The sequence below is a fragment of the Plasmodium brasilianum genome, chromosome 13 (genome assembly GCF_023973825.1).
Source record: "Plasmodium brasilianum strain Bolivian I chromosome 13, whole genome shotgun sequence".
Taxonomy (NCBI): Eukaryota; Apicomplexa; class Aconoidasida; order Haemosporida; family Plasmodiidae; genus Plasmodium; species Plasmodium brasilianum.
This window is the reverse complement of record NC_090126.1, coordinates 345,919-370,336: the sequence shown is the minus strand read 5'-3', so window position 1 is coordinate 370,336 and position 24,418 is coordinate 345,919. Positions and strand designations below refer to the sequence as shown.

Genomic DNA, 24,418 nt, shown 5'->3' with positions numbered 1-24,418 from the left:
GATATTAAACAAAAAGAGAATAGATATTAAACAAAAAGAGAATGGAAATTAAACAAAAAGAGAATAGATATTAAACAAAAAGAGAATGGAAATTAAACAAAAAGAGAATAGATATTAAACAAAAAGAGAATACAAATTAAAGGAAAAGAGAAGAAGAGGTCCTATCAATTATATATGAACAGATAAACCTTGCTAATATAAATGAAGGATTTATGTTTGTCCGATTTGAAGTACATATTTGTTATAAACTTATTATTTTTTTTTTTCAGTTTTCCATTATACTTATATTGATATAGGGGTATTTTTCTATCCTTTAATATGTTCTTTTCTTTTTTTTCTATTATGCTTAGTGTTATAATGGGTATTTTGTCATATTTCTTCTTACTTGTTGACTTAATTCCTAGACACTCAAAATTGTTATTCTGTAAGGGGGGAGGAAAGAGATAGTAAATGGAGGTAATAAGTGGAGAGAATACAATGGAAAAATAAATAGGGCCAATAAAAAAATGTAATAGGTGAAGGTAGTAAATGGGAAAACCAAAATGAAGATGTAAAACTTGGATGTTGAGAGAAATGGAATGTGATAGAATATAATGAGGTAGTTCGATCATGTCCGAACAAATTGTTGAGCGAAGAATACTTTGTATGAAACATGTAAGAAACCTCAATGGGGCGATGGAAACAAGCTATATATATATATATATATATATATATATTTACGTATATATGTATATGTATGTATGCATGAATTGATACATGGATGAATGTATTTGTGTGCACACATGTATATCACATATGCATTGCTTACCAGTGTGTAAATCCCTAGCAAATACACGTCACAGTAATTTTCAGTGTCGTAGTGAACATAGTCCGCATAATTGATATCATTTGTTATAAAATGATCTTCTTCATCGCTACTATAAAAAAAATTTTTTTGAGAATGCGGGTTTTCCTTTTTATTTATTTCCGTGGAATTATTAATTTTGGATGTAAATATACAATCTTTTAAATTTTTTTTATGAACAGAACAAAATTTAATTAATAAGGCTTTAAAAAATTCAAAAGGATTAAATAAATACTGCATATTATAAAAAGTTAATTCTCCAGTAATATTCCAAAAGTATAGTTGTTCTTTTATATTTTCATAATAGGTAATAAAATTATGAACAGTTTTTATCTTTTTATTAAAACTAAATGTCCATTTTTTTGGTACCTTATTTAATGATAAATAAATCATATTTAGTTTAGTATCAATATCCAAATATTTTTTATTTTTATTTAACTCATTTTCAATTTTTATTACATCACAATATATCATATTTGTAATTTCTTTAAATTTCTTCGTTTCATTTATGCAACATGACTGAACTGTAGTTATATTACTTTTAGTCCACTCAGAATTAATACTTATATTATGTTTAAATGTTAATTTTAGTTTTTTTATTAATTCATAAAATATATTCATTTTTTTAACGTTTTTTAAAAAGTCTAATTTTAAATAATAGTCTGAATGGCAATAACTGTTATGCTTTTTCCTATCTTCGCCTGTTAACATATCACCTTTTTTGTTTATGTTTACAAAAAAGTCGCTTCCATAATCATTACTACAATTACTACCATTATCATAAGCATCATCTTTTTTGTTCCGTTCTTCTTCATATGTTAGATCTTTTGTGTACTCATCTTGTTTCTCCACATGTGCCACGCCATATAGGATTTCCTCTTTTATTTCTTTTTCTTTTTTTTCATCTTCATCAGAGTTAAAATTAGAACTTGAGTAGTAATCGCTTTCCAGGTTGAAAAAAACATCATCATCATTATTGTCCTTTTTATAAATTAAAATTTCCTTGCTGCATATCTTTTCTAAATTTTTTATTAGACTTTCATTATACTTTTCATGTTTCTTTTTATCAGCTTCTATTTTCATTCCATAAGTTTTGCAGCTATTGAAAAAGGGATAACCCTACAAAAGAATGAAAAAACGAAGGAGGAGAAGATAAAATAAATGAGTAACTATACAGTAGTGTTAAAAAAGGAGAAAATTTTGAAAATTCACTTAAGATGTGTATAGTGTACATATGACCATACATTTGCATTTAAAATGTAGACTTTAATTGTAAATAAGCAATAAATCAGTAAAAATAGTGTAATAACAATTCAGCATGGGACTTGTTACACATTTGTAAGAAGACATAATGCGGAGTTATAATTATAAGGAGAACAAAGCATGCTATTCTATTTTTTTTTTTTTGCATCTTTACCTTAATTAAATTCGTATATTCCTTTATAGATCCATTTAACAAAAATTTATAGTTATAGTTTTCATCAATGGAATAAATGAATTCGTTTTTTTCGTTAAATGAATATTCGTTAAAATATTCCTTGATATAACTTTTTATTATTTTCCTATCTGCATAATTGACCTTGTTCCCATATCCGTTCAGGATTATTTCTCTGTAAGAGTTAAGGTGCAAAGCAATGATCAGTTACCAAATAGGAGTAGGGGAGGAAGGAAAAGAGGCAGAAATGGGGGAATAAATAAGGGCAGAAATAGAGACAGAAATGAATAAGGTAACTACTACAGTATAATGGTACAACTAAAGAGGGATACATAATATTTCAGATAGTTTAATATTTAGCATATTTTTAAATTATAATTTATAAAGAGGATTCCAAAATTACTACTCAGGTTAAATACAGTTGCTGAAGAATTCTTCACTTCTACTTACTTCACAAAAGCCCAATTTATATTCATTTCCTTTGTAACAGCTTCTTTACTTGTGGTGCTAGTATTAAAATGAAGGCACATATTTTTGTACCTACTTGAGCCAATTTTTGAAACCATATTTGAGGCGTTATTTAACTCATTATCTATGGAGCTGTTTACTTGGACTAAATCAAAATAATGGAGGAGGCAATCAAATGTACTCTCGAAATCTTTAATATCGAAGTGGTACAATTCGTCAAAACCGAAGTTATCATAATTAGATCTGCACACTAGAATAGTGTGAAAGAAGGAAAGAGAAAATAAGAAGGAGTTAACAAAATTATTTCTCAGTTTGTCTTTATAAATATTTTGAACATGTGCAAACAATTCTGTGAGTAGAGTTTTTAAATATTCATCCTTATGTGGAAATATCTTGATAGCCTTTTTTAATATAGAGATTGAAGTGTCTTGTTCGGAGGTTAGATATAATTCAAAATTAGAATGAATTTTTTTATTATTATATATTTCATAAAATTTGTCTATATTATATTTAATTAAATGAATATTTTCTAGTAATAATTTTTTCCCATTCTGTAAGGATGTTTCCATAATTATTTGAGTATCACTATTAAAATTATTTCCAACGCTGAGAGTTTTTATTGCATTATTATGTTTTGATAAGATAGATTCATAGAAATTATTCCCTTCCTTTGTAATGTGTAAAAATATTTTTGCATCTATATAATTTAAATCCTTAGAAGGATTAAAAGAGAAGTTGACATTTTCAGTTAGGTCTAAATAATTTGTTAACAGGAAATATATGTAATAATATAGTCTATCTTTACGCATTACATATATGAACAAAATAATTTCTAATTTATCTAGCTGTATTCTTTTCAAAAAAGACAAATGTTCTTCTGGTCGTACTTGTTTATACCAGTTAAAATATTCAATAGAATTATTTTTTAAATCTTCAATAAGTAGTTTAAAATTTTCTAATTCATTTTGTAAAAATAGTAACTCCCTTTTTTTCTTTTCACTTAACCATTCAACTTTATGTAAATCGGTTGTATCATTATTTGTTAAATTTCTCATCTTCAGAAATAGAGAATAGTATTTTTCCTTCTCTATTTTTATGGACTTTTTTATATTTATTAATTTTTTTTCTTCAAATAGTAAGGAAGAATAAAACAGAAAACAAAAAAATAATTTGTCTTTTTGGTTTATAGTATTTAACAAGAATACAAAACAGTTATGCGTAAATTTTTTTATTAATTGATTAAAATTACAAATTAGTATTTTCTTGTTGATATTTTTAATTAAATTATTTAAAATGTTTAATAAATAATTAAAATTAAAACTGTATACAGATTTTACTCTCGACTGTTTAAGTAACACTTTATATATACTATGAAATCTATAACCTAAACATTTTATATTTTCAGAAGAACTTTTTATTTTGTTAATTTCATGTTTGTATTCATTAAGCATTTTTTTTATTTCTATTTTTTTCAGAACATTATTATTTATAGCACTCATTAAATTTTTATTATTATTAATTTTATTGTCAAAAGTGCATAATTCTATAATCATTCCATCATCCAAAAATTTAAGTGTTTGTTTTGTTTCGTAGAAATTTCTTATTTTTGTGTTAAAATTGATTAACTTTTTTTCATCTTCATGTTTTAAAATAATGTTTACAATTTTGTTTACAATCAACTTTTTATCTATTTGAAAATCAATTATGTTAACATAATCTTCTATGTCTTCAAAGTATCTATCATTCGAGTCACTCACGAGGAATAGCCTGAAATGTTTGTTGTACTCTAGTTTTTTCTTTCCTGATAATTCGGGAGAGGACAAGATGGAAAAAAAAAAAAAAAAAAAAAAATTAGCTGTTAAAATTGTTGTATCACATTGAACAAGGTTTAATTTATGGATGCTCATGATATAGATGCAAATCATATGAGTAAGCATGGGCGTGAATTAAGAAATGTGCGTATGTAATGTATGAAGAAGTATATGTGGTCGAACATGTAAAGCTTGTCTATATACATGTACTGAGAAATACATGCACGTATAAACATGTATTTGAGCACTAACCAATGTTAATGTAGTATTTTCCATTTATCAGATACACGTTCCTCTCTATAACAGGTTCTATGATGCTATAATTGGAATTAAGTTTAATTTCTTTATATTTTAGTTTGAATTTAAGAAAATTTTTTTTACAGAGTACATGTGCTTGTATCGTTTTAACGTTATCCTGATCATTACAATGGTCACAGTTAAATTCTTCATTATTTTTTTTTTCATAAATATACAAATTTTGGAAATTGAAAAATGGAACTATTAAACTTTTTCCATATATTATGCACATATCTAAATGTTTGCTCAAATTTTCATCAAAATTGTGAATAACCAAATTATTGCTATAGCTTTTTTTTAACCATTCGATTCCTATATTTTGTTGATCTAATAGCAGAGGCCATCTAAAATGATTCAAAGATATTAATGCATTTTGTATGTAAAAAATATGTCTTGGGAAGTTATCAGATATAAACAACGATATGATACTATCACATGAATATATATTTTCTATTTTAACATCATCTTTTATTAATATATTATTTTTTTTTATAATTCTTTTCCATTTATCAAGTAAGAAACATCTATACTTGTAATTAAAAGATGATGAATAATTTAGAAAAAAGGAAAAGAGTAAGATTTCGGATACTAAATATTTATAATTGTTTTCAATTTGTTCAATTGTAATTGTATATTTTTTTTGAATTTTTTCTAAAAATTCCTTGATTTCTAAAATAGGTAAATAAGACTTGTTTATTATATTTAATTTTTTATTTAAATCTTCCAGTTGTTCCATTTGTTTATTTACATCACTTTTGTTACTTACGATGGACGATTTAATATTATGCATTTGTTCTAACAGCATTTGGTTTTCCTTTTCAAACTTTTCTTTTTTCAAAGTATTACTTGAAATAGATTCATTTATTTGACATGTATTTTTATAATATTCTTTGTATTTAAGTATAAAATTAACCCATTCAAAAAAATAAGTAAATAAATTATTCATTTCATAAATTTTCTTAGTGTTTCTAGCTATTTCATCTTTACTTATATAATCCTTTATTCTTTTTATTTGTTTATCAGTTACATTTTCTTTTTTAAAATTAAAAAAGAATTTGGAAAAATTTTCTTTTGAAATAAAACTTTTAAAGTAATTCCAATTATCATTGTTATCATTTAAAAAGGAGTTTCTTACTAATGTGTTCAGAATAATTGATATACTTATGAGTGTCATATCAGGATTAGTAATTTTCAATATATTTTTAATTTCGCTATTTTCTACATTTTGAATTTTAAATATAATGGAGATACATTCTTCTTCAATTTGTTTCTCAGACTCATTCTTGTGTTCCATCATTTCGTCAATATCATTTACCACTTCGTTTAAAATTTGTTTATTTGAGTTAAATTGTTGTTCCATATCTACTAATAGTTTAGAATCATTTTTAATAGCTTCGTTTAGATTTACTATGGTATCTTCCTTAGAGCATATTGATGTATTTATTTGTTCTATTTCTGTATTCATATTATTATAATTTTTAAATATACTCTCCACCTTTTTTAGACCCATTCTAAACATTTGCAATTGCTTATTTTTATAGTTTAATTTATTTTTTAGTAAAATATAAAACATAACTAATGAGTCCACAAAATTGCTTTTGTTGATTCTTATGAAATCTAAATTACTGTTTCTTCTCTTTAAAAAGTTTTTTAAATCATAATATACTTCTATAAATACATCGACAACGTTTTCAAGTTGTTTTTCAATCATACTGTAAAAATTATATTTACTCATTTCTGCGTTGTTTGTGCTAAATTCGTTTATTGCTCTTTTATTGCAACTTTTTAAATAGTTATAGTCTTTATTTTTAGCATTTTCATCATCCGTTTTTGATTCGCCTTCTTTGGACAGTTCTGTGCCATTAGTGTGGATATCATTATTTCCGTCTACTTTTTCGCCTTCCCGTTCGCCTTTGCTTTCGCCTTCTATTTCGGCTTCTTTTTCTCCCTCCATTTCGCCATTTCCTTTACCTTTTGTGCCTTCCTTTTCCTGCAAAGTTTTTTTTTCATCTTTTCCCATTTCATGATATTTGTCTATATCAACTTCCGCTTTTCTTTGGTCATCCTCTGATATAACAACTAGCTCCTCTTTAGCTTCATAATTAACATTGTTATAGTTACTATGTATCTTATTTTTATTACTATTGTTGTTGCTAATGATATTTCTATTGTCTTTTTTATCCTGTTTCTTTTTATGTTCGAGATCACCCTTTGTAGGTTTGTTTGTTCTTAAAACATTCCTTTCACTATTTTCTCTTTTATTATGTTTCTTTTCCATTTTTCCAGTATTTTTATTATGATCCGATTTATTCCCTGATTTATTTAATTCTCCTTCTCTTGTTTCTTTTTCATTTGATTTAGCAACTTCTTTCATTGTTATGTTTTCATTTTTTTTTGTTTTTACATTTCCTATGGAATTTATTATTTCTTTCTTTTTACTATTTTCCTTATTCGAATAAGGATCTGTAGTATTTTTAGAAGACACTATATTATTTTTTTCTATCTTTGAATCTTTATTTATTACTCCCTTTTTGATTATTTTGATGATAGAGGAACTCTTCTCTGTTTTTTTTTCTTTTTCTTGTGAAGTTAGTTTGAGTTTACCTTTGTTTTTTCTCTCTTCGTTTTGTTGATCATTTTTATTTTGAATATTATTTTCTTTTTTCTCCTTCTTTTCATTATTTTTTATATTATAATTATCTTTCTTTTTTTCAGTTAGATTATTGTTCTGCTTTTTGTTTATAATTTTTTCTTGTTTTATGTATTTCATTATTTTTGTTGTTTCTGTGTTTTTTGGGATTTTTGTGTTTTTCGTGTCTTTTTTGTCATTTGGGTCTTTTCCTTTTTTTTTTTTTTTTTTTTTTTTTCATTAGCCATTTTTTCTTCCTCCTCTTTTTTTCCATTTTGTATTATCATGTAATCATTTTCTCCCTTTTCTTTATCCTTTTCATTTTCTCCCTCATATGATTTTTCTACATCAGCTACTTTCTGTTTTTCATCTTCATTTGTCCTAACTTGAGTTGTTTCATTTTCATCTGTGTTATCTTTTTCTTTGTCTATTTCTTTTTCTTGTCTATTCTTTGTTTCACTTTCTTTCGCTTCAGGTTGTTCATTTTTATTTTTCTTTATATAATCTAGCGAATTTATGAAAATGTGATCCTCCTTGTCTTTTTCTTTTTTTTCTATGGCCAGGTTTTTATTCTGTTTTTCAATATCATCTTCTAAAGTATTTAAGATAACTTTCTTTTTGAAATTATTTAAAATATTATCTACAAAGTGGTTATCTGAGTAATTTTTTAAAAACAACCTACAGTATCGAATGTACTCTTCCTTATACCAGCAATCGATGTGAATAACATATATATCATTGTAAATGTTTTTATAATTCTGGAAATTGGACATACTTAAATCAAACCTCTTTTCGTGTACGAGGCACACATATGTGTTGTTCTTCATCTGCGTGGGTGGAAGAATGAAAGGAAAGAGCAAATAGTAAAAGGTAACTTGGGAATGGTACGACATAGAAAGATGCGATAAGCAGTGTTATGAGATGATAAAAAAGGGGAAGAAGAAGCTACAAGAATAAAAAATAGTTATCAGATAATTCAAAACGGAGTACAAATAATTATGTTTCTATACACATATATGTATGTACGTATGTATATGCACATACTCCCCCCTTTCTTATATACGCCTTTACTAAAACTACGTTAGAAAATATGCATAACAAGCTACAAAAACACAGTGATATTTCGATTTTTCATGAATGTTTTAATTACTATATTTTGAATATTCTCCCATTTTAGCTCATTAGATATCAGATTTGTTTTAGTATACATTTGGAATAGTTCCTTTTTATCAAATAGTGCAGATGGAAATTTTTTATAAATTAAGGAGTAAAAATAATCATCATATTTTTTTGAATAATTAATTAATATAAAAAGATTTCTCTTAAAGCGCAATCTATTATAATAGTTAATTTTTTCCTGCACATTTTCTTGAATATTAGACTTGTTAATTATTACTGAATTGATATTTAATATGAATGCAACAGCGTTTAGTAATATGATGGCTTTCTTTTTATTAATGCAAATTATCATGGATGAATTTACATTTTTACTTATTTTTTTATAGACCTCCAAAATGTTTTTAAAATAAAATTCTACAAACATCTTTGTGTTAATATACAAATTGTTGTAACTACTTAGACTTCTAAGAAATTCGTCTTTTAACACATCGTTGTCAATTTTTTCGTAAACCTGGAATAGAAAAATGTAGGCAAAATTGTGCGTTGTGAGAAAAAAAAAAAAAAATATGGGCATGTGTATAAATTAATAAAGTGGAATGAACTGAAAAGAGAAAGTTTTAATTTAATAATTTTAAGTTTCTTTTTCTTTTTACGTCTTTGGAAAAGTAATTTAAGTAGGTAGAATTATTTTCATTAATTATATTGAAGTGTTTCTCCTGAGCATCTAGGAAGGGAAGAAATGATAAAATGATAAAATAATAATATAATAATTGTAGCAGTATCGCGAAGGAAGTAACATGTATAGGTTAGAACAAAGTAAGATGGACTCAAAATAATATTTATTTTTATTCTTTTCTTTTCTTTTTTTTTTATTATTACTATTTTTTCTTACTTTTAATCATTTTCATAACCTCCTTTTTGCTTTCCTTTTTCAGGATCCTATTTAAAATCATACTTTCAGCATTTTCACTAAAAATGAACAAGAGAAGAAAACATGAAAACATAACAAAATAAGGGAAGGAATTTGCCTTTTTCTAAAATTTTATAATATTCATATATGTAAATATTTACATGTGAAGTTTTTTTTTTTTTTTTTTTTTTTTTGTCTAAATACCACCAATTTATAACTACATCCTGTTCATTTTCAAAATTCCATTTAGTACAAAAGAATTCTTCGTAGAACAAGAAAATATTTTCTTTTGTGAATAGTAAGCTGTTTTCTTTTTTTTCCTCTAAATTAATGTCCTCATGTATTTTCCAAAATAGATCGATGGTGTAACTTACTAATTTGTTGTGTATACCCTTAGAGTGGGGAAAAAAAAAAAAAAAAATATGTAAAGTGTGTCTGTGAATATATAAATATAGACAATAAATATACATGTATATATTTGTGTGTATATGTGGGTATGTATCTACTTGAAATTTTCCATCTAAAGAATGATTTATTAGGGAATTAAAATAATGTAGTAAGCATTTTCTGCTTGAGTTTAAAAAGAAGAAAGAATAGTAATATGATATAAATTTATAGTAGCTATTCTTTTTCATCTGTTCTAACTCCAAGGTGATTATGCTTTTTATGTTTTCTATATTAATAATTTTGTTTTCACAATAGCATAAGTTTCTCTGTAAATTGTGCAAAAATTCTACAGAAGGGTTATTTGATTTTTCCTAAAAAAAAAAAAAAAAATAATAAAGCAAATAAAAAGTTAAACAAATAAATAAAAGAATAAATAAAAAATATATTTGAAGCTACGGCGTGGCTTGTAATTATAGGGTGTTCTATTTTTCCTTTTTAATATTTTCCATTTTAATTTTTCTCTATTTTTTATTTTTACATAATTAACGTGAATGTCGTCTATGCAAATATAAAGGATGGACTGATGGAAGTACTTTTTTACATTTTTTTTTATTAATTTATCATGTAAAACTTTAAAATTAAGAACATTGATGTATTTCAAAACATCTATTACAACATGGTCAATATTCTTGTTCCTGTCAATTATCTCTTTAAAAATAGCCGTCTTGCAATTTTCTGAAGTATATGTTAAAATAAACATACAAGTTGCAATATCACTAATTGTAATACTGGAAGGCAAAATATGGAAATAGTAACGCAAGGAGGTAAATAAAATATATCGCACATGAAAGTAGACAGAAATAAAAAGTTATACTAACTGCTTGTGTTGTAAGAAATTGGGAAATGAAAAATATATTACAAAACAGGAATATACTAGCTTGCTTATATGATATGTATATAGGTGGTATATATCTAAATGTATATTTACTTCTATCCCCTATCAAGCAAATATTAGACTGTCCTTTATACAGCAGGCTAATTGAATTAATTTTCTTCTTCATTTCTTCATCATGATATAGTAAATATTTTTCATCAAAGTGGTCATTTTCAGTGGACTGAATGTGTATAAAATATAAATATAAAAAAAAAAAAAAAAAAAAAAAAAAAAAAAAATAAAATTAATAGCTATTTGTAAAACTAAAATAATTTGAAATTAATATTATTATTCAAGTATATACACAATATGTAATGTACATTTTATGAACAATCTTGTATACATATGCTCATATAAGTATTACATTAAAAAATTCACAAATAGGAACCCATTTGTTTTTGTGTATGTGGTAATAATAATTTTCTAAATTATTATCAAGGTTGATTTTGTTTGAGGCAATTAATTTTTTTAAGAAAATAAAAAAGCTGCATTTTTCATGGTCATTTAAAAAATTGTTAAATAAAAAAATGAGACAACTTATTAATATAAAAATGTATTTATTTTTGATAGTTAATATTTTACATATTTCTTTCTTGCTATATAAGTCTACTTTTTTGTTATTTTCCTTTTCAGCTTGTAGTATACATACATTGTCTATATAGCTTTTATCTATATTATCTAAATTATATTCTTCATTTGTTCTGTATTTTTCGTTTTTGTCTTCGTTTATACTTGTTTCTTTTTTTTTAAAATATTCTTTTCTATGTAATTCTTCTATTATTTGTAAATTAATAGCATCCTTAATGTTAGACTTGGTACTAATACACTTGCTAAGTGATGACTGATCATCTAATTCGGCTTCTTTTAGGAAAATGAATATATTATTTTTAAATATATCTAAGAAATTATTTATCAAAATTTTCTCATCCACATTTACATGGAACAAATCTTTTTGAGTAAAATCATTATCATTTAATGTCATGTTTTTTATATCATCCACTTTTGTGTAATAATTATTTATATTGAAATTATTTCCTTTTTTTTTTTCTATATAATTAAATATAGGGAGAAAAAAGTTCCTATAAAATAGTTTTAACTCGCTATATAATTCCAAAAGAATTTTTTTCTTCTCCTCATAATTGTTTATGAAGCTAGAAGATGTCTTGTTATTCTGAATGTTCTTCTCAAAAAAGAAGTTTGTGTTAAGAATGCTATCTATTAATTTAGACGTTTTGTTTTTAAAATAAATGTACATATTAATATTATCCTTAATGAATATTTTATTCATTTTGTTTAGTAAGTTGGGATCTAAGAGGGACATGTCATTGCACTAGAAAAAGGAAAAAGAGATAAAAGACATATGTCACAAATTTTACTAAAAAAATGGTATAGATAAGAGAGAGAAACTACTACAAAACACAGTGCATCACTATGATACGAACTTTGGTACTAATGAACGAAGTGATTATTGAATATAGACGTAGCAGTGTAATGTGCCAACTATAGATAATTTTTTACGTAACCCAGTTACTCGTTTAAAATAAGCTCATACTTTTTTACTTTTTTGCTTTTTTTTTTTTAAATACTATTTATATCTCTACAACCTTATTTTTTACCTCAATAATTATCTTTAGCCGATTTGCGGGACTTCCCTCCATTTTTTGATCTTTCGAATAAAATAAATTATTTAAGGACAAGAAATCGTAAATGACATGATTAAGATAATTGATCTTCATGATAAATGTGTATTCTTTGTATTTTTCTTGTTTCTTTTTTATCATTTCATGTAAAAAATTTTCGTTGAAGTTGCCATGTGGATCTGAAAAGTGACACAAGTGACAAAAGTGACAATTTTGTATTAAGATAGAAAAGAGACGGCTGTAATATAAGTAAAAACGCGTATATATATATATATATATATATATATATATATATATATATATACACTTATGTACATATAAGAACATGTATAGTCGCGCTGGTTAAACCTTTTCGAGTAAACCTTTTTTTCGAAACATTTATTGCATGTAATAATTTTTCAGAAGTTAAAATATGTGTTTCCTATGTCTCAGTATTTTTTTTTTTTTTTTTTTTTTTTTTAGATTAATGAAAAAAGATAGGAAAAAAGTAGAATTAAAAAATTAAAGTCATACCATATAAAGCGTCAAAATAAATAAAGGAGTATTTCGAGTTATACAAAGTGTTGTATATTTTTAGTAATGTTGATTTTCCAATGTGAGCTCCTCCAAATACCACTGACACAAACTGATTTTGCAGTTTTTCTTTTAATAGATAAATTTCCTTTTCATAATCAGACAGCATATGGTCTTTTAAATAAATACGTTCTTGTTGCACCAACTGAAAATGTACATGTATATATAAACATATATGCGCATACGTTTATATATGTTTACCACACTCGTGTTATATATTATAGTTGTATATTCTTAAATATATTCTTGTAGGTCCATTAAGTAGGCCCACAAAATATGGCGCGCGTTGTGCATACTTCTCTAAGTGATTGTCCAAAAACAGATACAGTAAAAATAACGTAAGCAGAATATTTCGTGTAGTAGTTATTATTACATAAGAAAAGTTTATTTGGTTAAATTTAAAATTTTTGATTACTTCTTTTAATAGGTCTCTTTTATTATCCAAATAAAATTTCATACTTAAGTCAACATCAAGAAATTTTTTTATTAATCCTTGTAGCTTGCATTGTGTAATATCTTTTAATTTTCCATAATAGTGTATAAATGTATATTTGGCTAATAACAAATCCTTGTCGCATTCTGCATTTCCTTCTTTACATAAATTTATAATACTAATTACATCATTCAACATATTGTTCTCAGATTTAAAATAAATAAAATTTATGTATTCCATAAAATTCCAAAATTTTCTACACAGGATTTGAGCATTAGAAAAATCATTTATATGCAATAGAATTTCCACGAGCTCTACTTCTCTACAGTTGTTTATGATGGTTTCTTTGCACAAACCCCTTAAATTTGAGGGGATACTTGTGCACCTATTTTTGAATAATATAAAACATAAATAGTTGGGTATATATGTATATATATGTGTGTACATATGTATACTTATATATGTCTATATGTGTATGTACATATTCACAGATGTATAGACGCCTATACCCGCGCAAACAGTAAATATACCTGTAACATTTGGAGGTAAAAAATATTACGGAGTTGCTATTAAATGGTACATCTTTATTAAAAATATAAATGTTCTTCTCCTTTTTTTTTAAACCTTTTTAATATAAAAATAAAATTTTAATATTTAAAACTGCAGCACAATTATGGGCATACAATTATATGCATAATTTCAAAAATTAGTAGTTCCACATTTTGCTAAGAGTAATATTTGTCACTTGAAAAAATCATTTTGACTTTTTTATTATATGAATGATATAACTTAAATGTATCATATTTGTAAATATATTTTTCACTAAATTGAATTATGTCATCACGTATGCATGTAAAAGAATTATACATGTTTGTATAGATCTGAATATGTTTGTTAGGATAGATAGTTCTTCCACCCTTATTTCATCAATATTTTTGAATATTAAAGCATATCCTAAAAAAATTGTAAAAAATATTTATTTTTAATTTAGGTCTAATGTTACATCAAATATAAAAAATTTTATTAGATACCTAGTTGAATAGATCCTAGTATGTAATTTTTTATATTATTTATTTTTCTTTCAATAAAATGTGTTCTTCGTCCTGTTCGCAAAATAATAAAAAAAAAAAAAAAATTATTGCTGTAATTTGAAGACGAGTAAAATAAAACGGAAAAACGTGATTATATATGTACTAGATCTTCTTTTTTTTTTTTTTTTTTTTTTACCCAGTGCTGATGTTATGTACAGAATAGTTGATGTTTTGTTGTTCCCACTTATGATATTGTAATAAGATTTATGTATATTTGAGCATATTGAAAATACGTATTTGTCATTTGGCAGTAAATTTATAAATAAATTATTGTTTTCTAATATATCATAATTATATCTGGAATAAAGGAAAAAAAAAACAAAATAAAAATTTTCATTATTTAACAAATAAAAGGTATCTATCTATATATATATATATAATTTCTCAACCCGTATTTTAATGTCTCCCTTTTTTATAATAAATTACTTGAATGCATAATTTCCATATTTTACTAAAACTTGTTCTTTATTTTTATCTAGGGTATATCCAAATTGGTAATATAGAAAGAAGCTGTTTTCATCAAACAGATTTTCTTGAATTATTTTTTGTAGTATGCCAATAAAATTTAAATATATAATTAAAGACTGTTCTATTTTCTGAATATTTTTTCCTTTTTCCTTTTTTATTTCTTGAATAATATTGTTGCACTGAAAATTAGGAACGTATAAAAGAAGAAAATTTTAACTTGCTTTAGGAGAAACAACATAATAGATACTTGTTAACCATAGATTGGAATATATATATAAGTATATACACATATATATGTAACTATGTATGTACGTATGTATGTGTGGGCAATATATATGTTTTCAATTTATTTTAGAAATACCAAATCACTGTATTTATTTAGAACTTTCTGCGTGTATTCTGCATTTTTCTGTTGAATAATGTTCTTAATTTCTTCGCTCAATAGGACTTTAATGACTAAGCTTGAAACGACTGAGATGTTATTTACTATTATTGGAATGATTCTACAAATATAAATATTTATGATATTATTATATGTTTGATAAAAAGGCAATATTATACGCAGAAACTGTATAGCAGTGAAATGCATTGGGAAGGATAAGAAAATACGAGGGAAAAAATCAGATAATGTGGAATATAGAAAATGACTATATATGAAAATAGGAATTTATTTGTTAAAATTGAGAGGAGCAATTATTATATATGCAAAAATCTAGAACAACATAATAATTGGTTGTTGTGATGTATGTATGATTAATCTAAAATGTATGTTATTATGAAATTATATAATATTAAAGTTATATAAAATATTAGAGTTATTTCTGTGTATAAAAAATGCAACTCAGAAAGAATATATTACATGTTAGTATTGTAAATCATTTTTAAACTTGTAATAACGTTTTCTTTTAAGGTGCTTTTTATCTTTTCTTTTAAAATAATATATGTGTCTATTCCTATTATTTTCACTCCATTTTTTAAATTGAATGTGTTATTTTTTGTAGTAACAACTTCAATTATCTGCATATGACATTTAAAACAGAGGAGAAAAAAAAAAAAAAAAAAAAAAATTGGAAACATATACATAGATATGTATATATGTATGTAATAACACTTCAGTTGAAGCAACTTATGACTGCGATAATGCATTATTTTGAATATACCGTTTTGTCAATGTCATTAAAGGATATAAGTCCTTCATAAATTATGGAACAATATTTTTTCAAATTCTCCGTCTCTATATTGGCTGCGTATGTTTGTTTTTAATAGTAAGCTTATAAATGTATGCCTTTCTTAGCGCGTTATATTTATGCACTTTATTTGCTACTTATATATATATATATATATATATATATACATATATACATGCATAAATATATATTGCATTTCTCATTTTCAGTAGTTACAAAGAAGATCAAACAGCTGCTCATCGGTCAGAAAAAAAAAATCCGGAAAGGAAAATTTTTTGTCTTGCAAAATGCTTACTGTTTCATCAAACAAAAACAATACGCGATCATAGTAATTTTTCAAAAAATAAAAAAATTGAGTGCTACAACTATGGAATAGATTCGGGTTTTTCTTCACATTTTTCATTATTTCAATGTATGTTTTATTTATTTTATTAAAATTTTTCAATTCGTTGCTGAAATGGTTGAAATTCTCGTTATTGTAAAAACTTTGGAGGCTAGCCCACTTTTCCTGTGTCTGCAAATATTAGAAGTGCACAATTGATATTATATACACATATACATATATACATACATATATATATATATATATATATATATATATATATATATGTACATATGTATATATGAAGTTACTCGGAACGTATGGAGTTGACGCTCCTTGCCCTTTTTTTATGAATATGTAATTATTTTAAAAATAAAAATATTATGTACTAGTGCCCACAAGGATAAGAGTTCATGAACAAATAATAATTTGCTTTGTAAATAGTTTATTTTGGGTATTAAATCCTGAGCAAAATTTAAGTTTCTCATTAAATGTAAGTCATTAAATGTCTTCTTAATATTTTTAAATATGCTTCTATTATCATCCAATATAAAGCAATCATTATATTTTATTATTTTTAGGGTTTCTTGTTTCCACTTATTTTCAATTTTATTAATACATTTTTCTAATTTTTCAACTTCCTGTATGTTAAAAAAAATGTAAATAATAAAATAGTGCTCCTTTAATGACTTGCATATCTCATGTGGAGAATGTTACAAAAGCGCGTTTGTAGCTTAATATATACGTGCACATGTACATATATAGACATGTACATATACATATATAAACGCACACACATATATATTTGAACTTTTTCTTTCTTAACCTTAATTTTATATATAATATACTTTATGTCATTAAAATGCAAGTAGATCTTTAATTCGTACATGTCGTAAAGTGTTATTGATTTAATGTTAATACTTTTGTCATTAATAATGATGTTGTTTTCAAAAGTTATTGGATCTTTTATGTTGTTTCTCCTCAAGTGGAGATTAATAATTTCGTGCCAATTGGTTAGTTTCATGTTTGTGTTTTGCAACAAGTATACAATTGTCAATGTCGTGTTCATCTTGTTTAATTCTTCGTTAATTTTTTTGAAGGCCTAAAATAAATGAGTTGGACGCGAAATTTTTGTGACAAAAGGGGAAATACATTAAACAGAAAAAAAAAAAAAAAAAAAAAAAAAATATATAAAATAAAATGAAATAGAATAATTTGAAATAAAATTAAACAAAATAAAACAAAATGAAATACAAAAAATTGAAATAAAATAAAACAAAATGAAATACAAAAAATTGAAATAAAATAAGTAAATACAATACAACACAAGATTATATAATGAATTTTACCAAAATATTATTGGCTTCTGGTTGTTCTTTTTGTAATTCTATTAACTCGCTCTTTACTACTTTTAAAGATTTATTTATTTCCTGCAAATTTTTTGTAAATGTTAGAAATGTTCACATATATTTATACATATGTATACGCATTTACTTATTTACATATGGATATTATATTTTTGCATAATTTATCTGTGTACACACCTTAATATTCAGCTTATAATATATAACGTCTAAAAAATCATTTATTCTGGTAGTGTATGAATTATATATAGAATAAATGGAGTTGTAAATCTTTATCGTATTCTTCAACAAATAGAAATTCTCAAATAAGAAAATTTTCATATTGCACAAAATTTGGGCTTTAATTATCTCTTCTTTTTCAATTTCTAATGTTTTAAAATCATTTATATATTTTTTTAAACTCTCTATTCCTGCAAATAGGTAAAAGGAATAAGTGAAGGCATCTATTTTATGTAGATATGTACATAGATACACGTCTTCATGTATGTATTTATATATATATGCATCTACGTAAATATATTTGCATATTTCCTGTAATGCTAAATAGGAAAAATATATATTTGAAGAATATTTAAGAAGTACGAACAAATAAAGAAATACTGTATTTTTTTTTTTTTTTTTCTCAACCTTCGCTTAAGTTAATATTTTCTGACGATGGCCCAATCAAATGAAACTTTTTTAAGATTCTTTTTACTTTTTCCTCGAAAACGATTATCTATATATTTAAAGGGCAGAAAAAGAGGAGGTGTGAACAAATAAGCAATAAAATGTATAAATAAACAAATAAAAAAAATAAAATACATATATATATGCACATGTACATATATGTGTTTGGACATACAGAACAATTGATTAAATGTAATATCACGTCGTAGCATTTTCATTTTTCACATTTTACCTTATTTTTTGTATTTCTGTAAAATTCTTGTTTTATTGTGAACATTAGATTATCATTGAAAAAAGCTGAGTTGAGCATATTTAAGTACATCGGATAAAGCGAAAATAAGTTTGTCTTTTGTTCATCCTTTATGATATTATAATCATATATTGTTATCATGTTATAAATCTCTTCTGTTTTTTGAATGTTTATTTCTATGTTTATATTTTCAGCTTTTATTGTGTTTATTGTTTTTATAATGTTTTCATAATTGTCCATTGAATTAGTGCACGTCTTCAATATCCCCCTGAGGTTTCGTTTTGCAACAAGAGAAAGTATTATAAATTAAAGGAGTTAACTTAATTAGAGGCAGGAAATATATGATCAACACGTCCTTTGTACGAGCCATGCATTATACATACATACATACATACATACATACATACATACATACATACATACATACATATACATGCCCATATAAATGCTGTCGCACTACACGTGTATTCACGCATTCCCATAGAGCATATTTTTAAGTAGCATGTTTACATCGTAGTACATATTTTTTGTTACCTATATTTTGTTATTTCACTCAGGGTAGAACATTTCAGCGTTGTAAATATAAAGTGAAGATTGTTAAAAAAGAATTTTTTTGAATCTAATAATTTACTTTTTATTGAATTGAGAACAAAGGATATATTTAAGGATATAAATTGAATTGTTTTTTTGTCATTTTCCTTGTCAATTTTATTTTGAATATTTGTAATATTTTTAAGAATATTATCATAATAGATCAAAGGGTATGTGATATTCTGATGAATATTGAAACTACTTTGAGCTTTAATAATTGAACTTATTATATTATCATAATTTAAAAAACTATAAATATATTTATTTGCTTTTTGAAAAACGTTTTGAATCAATTGATGTATATGTATTATTCTATCAATGATAATCTTATTTTTACTGACACTCTGATAAAAGGAAAATTTCATTTTAAAGAATTCAAAGTCTTCTTTTAACGATATGGGGACTTCAATACATGAATAATCTAGCCATCTAATAAATTCTGATGATGATAAAAGCAAATTTGTTAAAAGTTTGGATATAAGTTTAAATATATTTTGTATAGAATTATTTAAAAAAACATCAGAATATATATCTTCTTTAATATATAAACAGGGCTTATAATTATCCAAAAATTTTTTTTGGAAATCATTTTCGATCAATGTCTCATAATTACATAACCCTTTTATGATAATCAAACTTAGGCATTTATATATTTTACATTGATATAAGTAGTATAATTCGTCCATTATTTCACTCCTTCCATTTTTGGTTTTTTCTACAATTTGTTCTATTTTAATTAAAATTTGTGATATCTCTTTATATTTTTCTAAAATTTTATTAACTTCTTTTATTCTATATTCCTCAAAATAATTAAAAAAAGGTTGAATATGCAATGGCTTCATATTACCCCATTCTATATATCTCACTACATTAATATTTTGCATATTAAAAATAATATTATCTATACTGTTAAGAGAATAAGACAAAGACAAATGTACATTTTCAATTGTGTTCTTGCAATTTTTTAGATCTTTTATATAATGATCTATATTTAAATTTAACCAATTTATGTTGTTAGAAATGTATATGAGTTTCTGTTCAAAACACTGGAAAAATTTTATTAACACCTTTTGCTCAATTATTGATGTATTTGTAGTAAAATTTTTGAAAAAAAGAATAATTTCGTTTAATTCATAGAGATACCTATACAATTTTTTTTTTAAGTTGTACATATTAAGTATTTCAATGGGTGTATTAAAATCATATGTAGATTCCATATATGCATATTCATATAAAGTTTTAAAAAAATTATTATCAAAGTTGATTATATAGTAAAAGTTTAGTTGTTTATTTATTGTAATTATGTTTGAAGACAAAAATTTATTCATCTGAGAGAGAGAATTATTTTTCCATATAACATATGTTTCCACAATATAAGTAAACATTTTTTTGCAAAAGTTGATATATAATTTAACGATAATTTTGTATTCATTTGATGTTGTAATGTAACTATTATTTTTAAATATTAACATTGGTTTTTTAATTTTTTTGTATATATTTAAACAAAATAAAAATTTTTTATAAATGTCTAGATCTTTGTTAGTGCACATATTGTTAAACAAGTCAATATACAAGTACAATTCTTTTTTGTATAAGAATAATATATCATATAATTTTTTTATTAAAAGTCTATCAATTTTATAACTTTTTTTCAAATTTTGAAACTTTTCCACTAATAGGTACGTAGCCTTGGTATTTCTTAAGTTGGAGAATTGAATATGAATAATCTTGATACATTTTTTTTCAATCTTTAAACACTGTTCATTTAGTTTTTTCATTAATTGCATGATCGATTCATCATCATATAGATATATGTTTTTCAATACATCATTGAAAGGTTCATACAATTCATTAATTTCAAGAATAATATTATTCGTAATTTTTTTATTATTAACCAACTTTTTTAATTTTAATAAACACAAATCAGTGAAATATATAATTTCTGAATATACTGTGTAAAGTGTAGCTAAAACATGTTGAAGATGTCTTATATTTTTAAAAATAATATTTTTATCAAAATACCAATTTTTTCTTATATCTATTGTTTCAATATCTAATTTAACATATATAAACTCTTTTTCATAGAATTTTAAAATGTCTATACATTTGGAAATAACCTTTTTTATTCGTTTTGGTTTGTTTATTTTTTTTATCTTAATAGCTAAGAAAAGTATGAATTCAAATAGAATTTCTGAAAGCTTTAGAAAGAAGGCTATTATTATTTCATCTTTTCGAAAGTATTTAGAGCTAAGCCATATATTTTTTAATTTTCGAATTACCAATTTAATGCCATTTTTCATTTGATTAATGTGCACATGTTTTAAGGTATCAAAAGAATTTTCTAACAGTTTACTAAATTTGATCATTTCAAATGATTCCATATGCATATTTTCTATTTCTTTTAGTAACATTTTTATTTCATTACTTAATTCATTGTTATAAATTTTCCCTTTAATATTTTCTATAATTTGTTCAAATTTTTTGCTATTAATTTTTTCAAGTAGATTATACACCCTGTGATGTCTCTCTTTCCAGTACTCCACAGATGTTTTATCGTATTTTTTCTTTACATCATTTTTCTTTTCTTTTATTATAAAATTCTTTATTATGTTAGAAATGTTTCTTAAATAGTTATTTATATTAATAGTATCATCTTTAAGTTTCATTATATCTGTGTTAATCTCGTTATAAGAGATTTGTTCTACTTTTAGTATTTGTTTGTAATAACTAAGTATATAATAGAACGAATTTAGTAGGTTTTTATTCCTTAGATAGTTTTCCTCTTTTTCAGTTGAACGAGAAATACTATAATTAGTACATTTGTCTTTGTTGTTGCTTAAATAATCAGAGGTATTTAATTTATTTTCCTTCTCATCAAATGTTTCTACTAAATTTTTCTTTTCTCTTACCTTGTCGATATAATTTTCCTCAGCGAATTCTTTTTGTTGGTGAGCGTATTTTCCTCTTTCCATTATATTCAAATATTTATTTTCATTTAATTTAATTACTTCTCCTGACTGGTCATTTAGCATTTCATTTTTTTTAAAATTCTTTAATTTGTTTAAGACATGTTCAATTTTTACATTTTGATCTACATCCTTACCAATACATTCAAAAACTTTGTTTTTTTTTAATAAACATTGAAAAAAAGGTATAAAAAATACTTTGAAATAGGCCTTAAAATTGTTAATATAATTATGGTGCAAATTTCCATATATATAATTATTATTAAAATACTCATCCATGTTTTCATGAATTTTATCCTCTTTAATTTTTAAAAAATAAACTATATTTGTTTGTACTCTTTTTTTTTTCTTTTTTATTTCTTTTTCCTCTCCCCTATCAACGAGAGCAGTATGTTCTTCCTCCGTTTCATCAATGCTTATGTTACCTATGCTCATTTTTAATACGTAATGAGTATTTTTTTTTTCTTCAATATTTTCTGTTTGTTCACGGTCTCCATTAATTTTTGAAGTTACGTCTTCCCCATTATTTTCTTCATCATCTTTAGTATTTGCCACTTCATTACTAATTCGAGTTCCTTCTCCTTTTTTTATTTCATCGCTTTCAGCTGTTTTATCTATGTTTTCCTTATCCTTTTCATTTTTTTTATCATTTTCATCACTTTTTAACAAGTCATTATCTTTGCTTTTTGCAGTATTTGCAACATCATCCTTTTTTCCACTTTCTTTTTGTGTTTTATTAGCGCTGTTATCAGAAGGATGATTATTATTTTCGTCCTCTTTCTTTTGCGAGCATTCGTCTTTTTCTTCTAATTTTTTTTCCCTCACTTTTTTGGTTGATTCTTCATTTTTGCAAAGGGGTTGTTTGTTTATTTCGTCCTCTGGCAAATTATAAAAAAAAAAAAAAAAAGGAAAAAATATGATATTGGACGAAACAATATATGTAAATATTTTTTTATATCATTTAACTTTTTCTTCTTTTTCTTTCTTTTTTTTTAAATCGTTTACCGTATGTAAGTTTATATAGAACGAGAAATAAAGTGGTGTTAATAGGTGATGACAAAAAAAAATAATTTAAATCGTCTTTATTCCTTCCCTGATAAATTGAAAATGTTAAGAATAAATATTTTATTTTTGTTAATAGAATAATAAAGAAAAATAAAAAAAAAAAAAAAAAAAAAAATAAATAAATATAAATAAATAAATATAAATAAAGAAGACAACTAACATCTTGCATATAGCAGTTAAAAACATCATCTTCAATCCTCAACAAAGAAACGATCTTTTGCTTTACAAAATGCTCAAATTCATTATTCATATTTTTAATCTTTGGAGAAATGATAATTTGTCGTTGAAGTTTGTAGGAAGACATATACAAGCATACTCACACGCATGCTACGGATATACACCCATATGTATATAATATAAATATATATATTCATATATACGTGTATGTATTTCACTAATGGATGCGAAATGTCTGAGAAAAATGAGAATTCTTTTTTATTCTTATAAAATCATATAGACTATATAATATATAGGGCATATACTGTAATATACATACTTCTTCATTCTGAATAAGCGCTTTGCATGTTTTGTCATTTTTTTCTTTTTATTAATATAAATGTGAATTAGTATATATTATAATGATCAACTTAGGGAAAATTATTATGTTTTTTATCTAATTATGAAGTTCTCTTTAAATATGCAAAATGGATGTGTAAAATGACAATAATAGTAATAAATTAAAAAAAAAAAAAAAAATAGTAAATCGTGTGCACTGTGTTTTGTCTAACTATTTTTTTTTTTTTTTTTCACCTAGTATTAATAAGAAAAATATTTTCTCTAAAGAAAATTTTAACAATTTGTCGCATACATAATTATTCCTTTACCTATTTATTTATATAGTTATTAAGTAATATATATATCTGTTAATTTAAGTTATATTTTACCCTTTATTTTAAGTTGTAAACGTTTCATTATAAAATTACCTGATCATACGAAATTTATCAAAGCTTTTGTAGAAGTGTCTTAGC

General features: G+C 24.1%; 1 protein-coding gene across 1 annotated transcript; it reads right to left on the bottom strand.

Annotated features, from left to right (window-relative positions):
• Positions 1–164: 164 nt before the first annotated feature.
• MKS88_004767 (uncharacterized protein) lies at positions 165–23,700 on the bottom strand (the record flags this gene model as incomplete). The annotated part of the gene is made up of 35 exons (XM_067217970.1): positions 165–422; positions 809–1,963; positions 2,262–2,454; positions 2,730–4,548; positions 4,811–7,586; positions 7,832–8,311; positions 8,635–9,114; positions 9,257–9,327; positions 9,496–9,572; positions 9,718–9,905; positions 10,020–10,271; positions 10,448–10,635; positions 10,889–11,015; positions 11,199–12,164; positions 12,451–12,653; positions 12,988–13,192; positions 13,421–13,865; positions 14,011–14,104; positions 14,348–14,434; positions 14,512–14,583; positions 14,708–14,868; positions 14,998–15,218; positions 15,401–15,542; positions 15,899–16,056; positions 16,200–16,282; positions 16,443–16,740; positions 16,938–17,189; positions 17,375–17,650; positions 17,898–17,978; positions 18,093–18,322; positions 18,540–18,627; positions 18,811–19,096; positions 19,363–23,263; positions 23,391–23,478; positions 23,611–23,700. 35 exons carry the CDS (start codon positions 23,698–23,700, stop codon positions 165–167), a joined length of 16,491 nt encoding a protein of 5,496 aa, XP_067071149.1.
• Positions 23,701–24,418: the final 718 nt, after the last annotated feature.